This window comes from Propithecus coquereli, unplaced genomic scaffold, assembly GCF_000956105.1.
Source record: "Propithecus coquereli isolate 6110/MARCELLA unplaced genomic scaffold, Pcoq_1.0 Scaffold540, whole genome shotgun sequence".
Classification (NCBI taxonomy): domain Eukaryota; kingdom Metazoa; phylum Chordata; class Mammalia; order Primates; family Indriidae; genus Propithecus; species Propithecus coquereli.
This window is the reverse complement of record NW_012151286.1, coordinates 1,989-3,128: the sequence shown is the minus strand read 5'-3', so window position 1 is coordinate 3,128 and position 1,140 is coordinate 1,989. Positions and strand designations below refer to the sequence as shown.

Genomic DNA, 1,140 nt, shown 5'->3' with positions numbered 1-1,140 from the left:
CTCCACCACCTTAACAGCCTTAAAGCCTCAACACTCCCCGGGCCAAGCAGGAAGCAAGATGTCTGAGGACACAGGGAAATAGGAAGTGCTGAGTTTTGTGACTTCCCTAGAAATAAGAGATACATCGTTCTCTCTCTGCCTATGTTTGTATTTGAATATCCTTGTTTTCAGACAAGCAATTTGGATTTGCGTCACTCTCTTCAGAAATGGTAAAAAAAACCACTGGAAATGATCAAAACTAGGCTGAATAGAAGACACCTACCAGGGTGTATGTATTCTCCAAGTGAACGAACACTAGCCTGTGTGTTCTCAATGAAATAGAATAGGGTAAACGGGGATGTATATAGATTTTTGTGTGTGTGACTGAATCAGGACACAAAGGGACCCAGTCTCCCTATAATGATAGTGATTTTAAAGAGATTGACCCAAGGTTTTAACATTCATTTATTCAATAGTCATTCATTCATTCATTCATTCACTCATCCAACAAATACCAGGCTCGAATCCCAATTGCACCGCAACCAGCTGTGCAGCCCGTCAGCAAGTAACTGACCTTTCCTGAAACTGTTTCTCTACTGTGCTGATCACCAGGGGTTTCCTGCAGGGCCAGGGACCTTGACACCATCCAGGTGTGTGTCTGGTAACATGAACTGTGCATGAATCATGTCTTCTCAGATGCCGGAGCCCCCACCTACATGTATGAGTTTGGGTATCGCCCAAGCTTCTCGTCAGACATGAAACCCAAGACGGTGAGAGGGGACCACGGGGATGAGATCTTCTCTGTCTTCGGAGCCCCATTTTTAAAAGGTAATGGCTGTTTGCTGGCTGTGAGCCTGGAGTTAGGAGATGTGGGTTCCAGTCTTGGTTTTCAGGCCTTGAGCAAGTTTCTCCTCTCCTGGTCTCAGTTTCCCGATTCACTCTAACAGGGTTGAATGACATCGGGCAGCCCCCACCCTTCCTCCTGCTCTAACACGCATGAAGGAGGATGTGCACTCATGTGCCCTCAGCCAGGGTCGCTCTCAGAATCCTGGCCTGTGCCATCAATAGGGCAGGTGGTGGGTCACCTGCAGGGCCCTGCTCTAGGGTCAGAAGGTCACTACTCCATTTCCCTCTCAAAAGAGCATATCAGAATGTGAGTGA

The 1,140-nt window shown here is 47.5% G+C and overlaps 1 protein-coding gene across 1 annotated transcript in view; it reads left to right on the top strand.

The window, feature by feature from the left end:
• The window catches only part of LOC105820846 (carboxylesterase 1E-like), a gene marked incomplete at its 3' end in the record, with an annotated part of 35,897 nt that extends 35,090 nt beyond the window's left edge, over positions 1–807 (top strand). The window contains exon 10 of the mRNA XM_012657419.1: positions 644–807. Within this exon, the coding sequence (XP_012512873.1) occupies positions 644–807 (164 nt within the window). The remainder of the gene's footprint in view (positions 1–643) is intronic.
• Between the last annotated feature and the right edge of the window lie 333 nt (positions 808–1,140).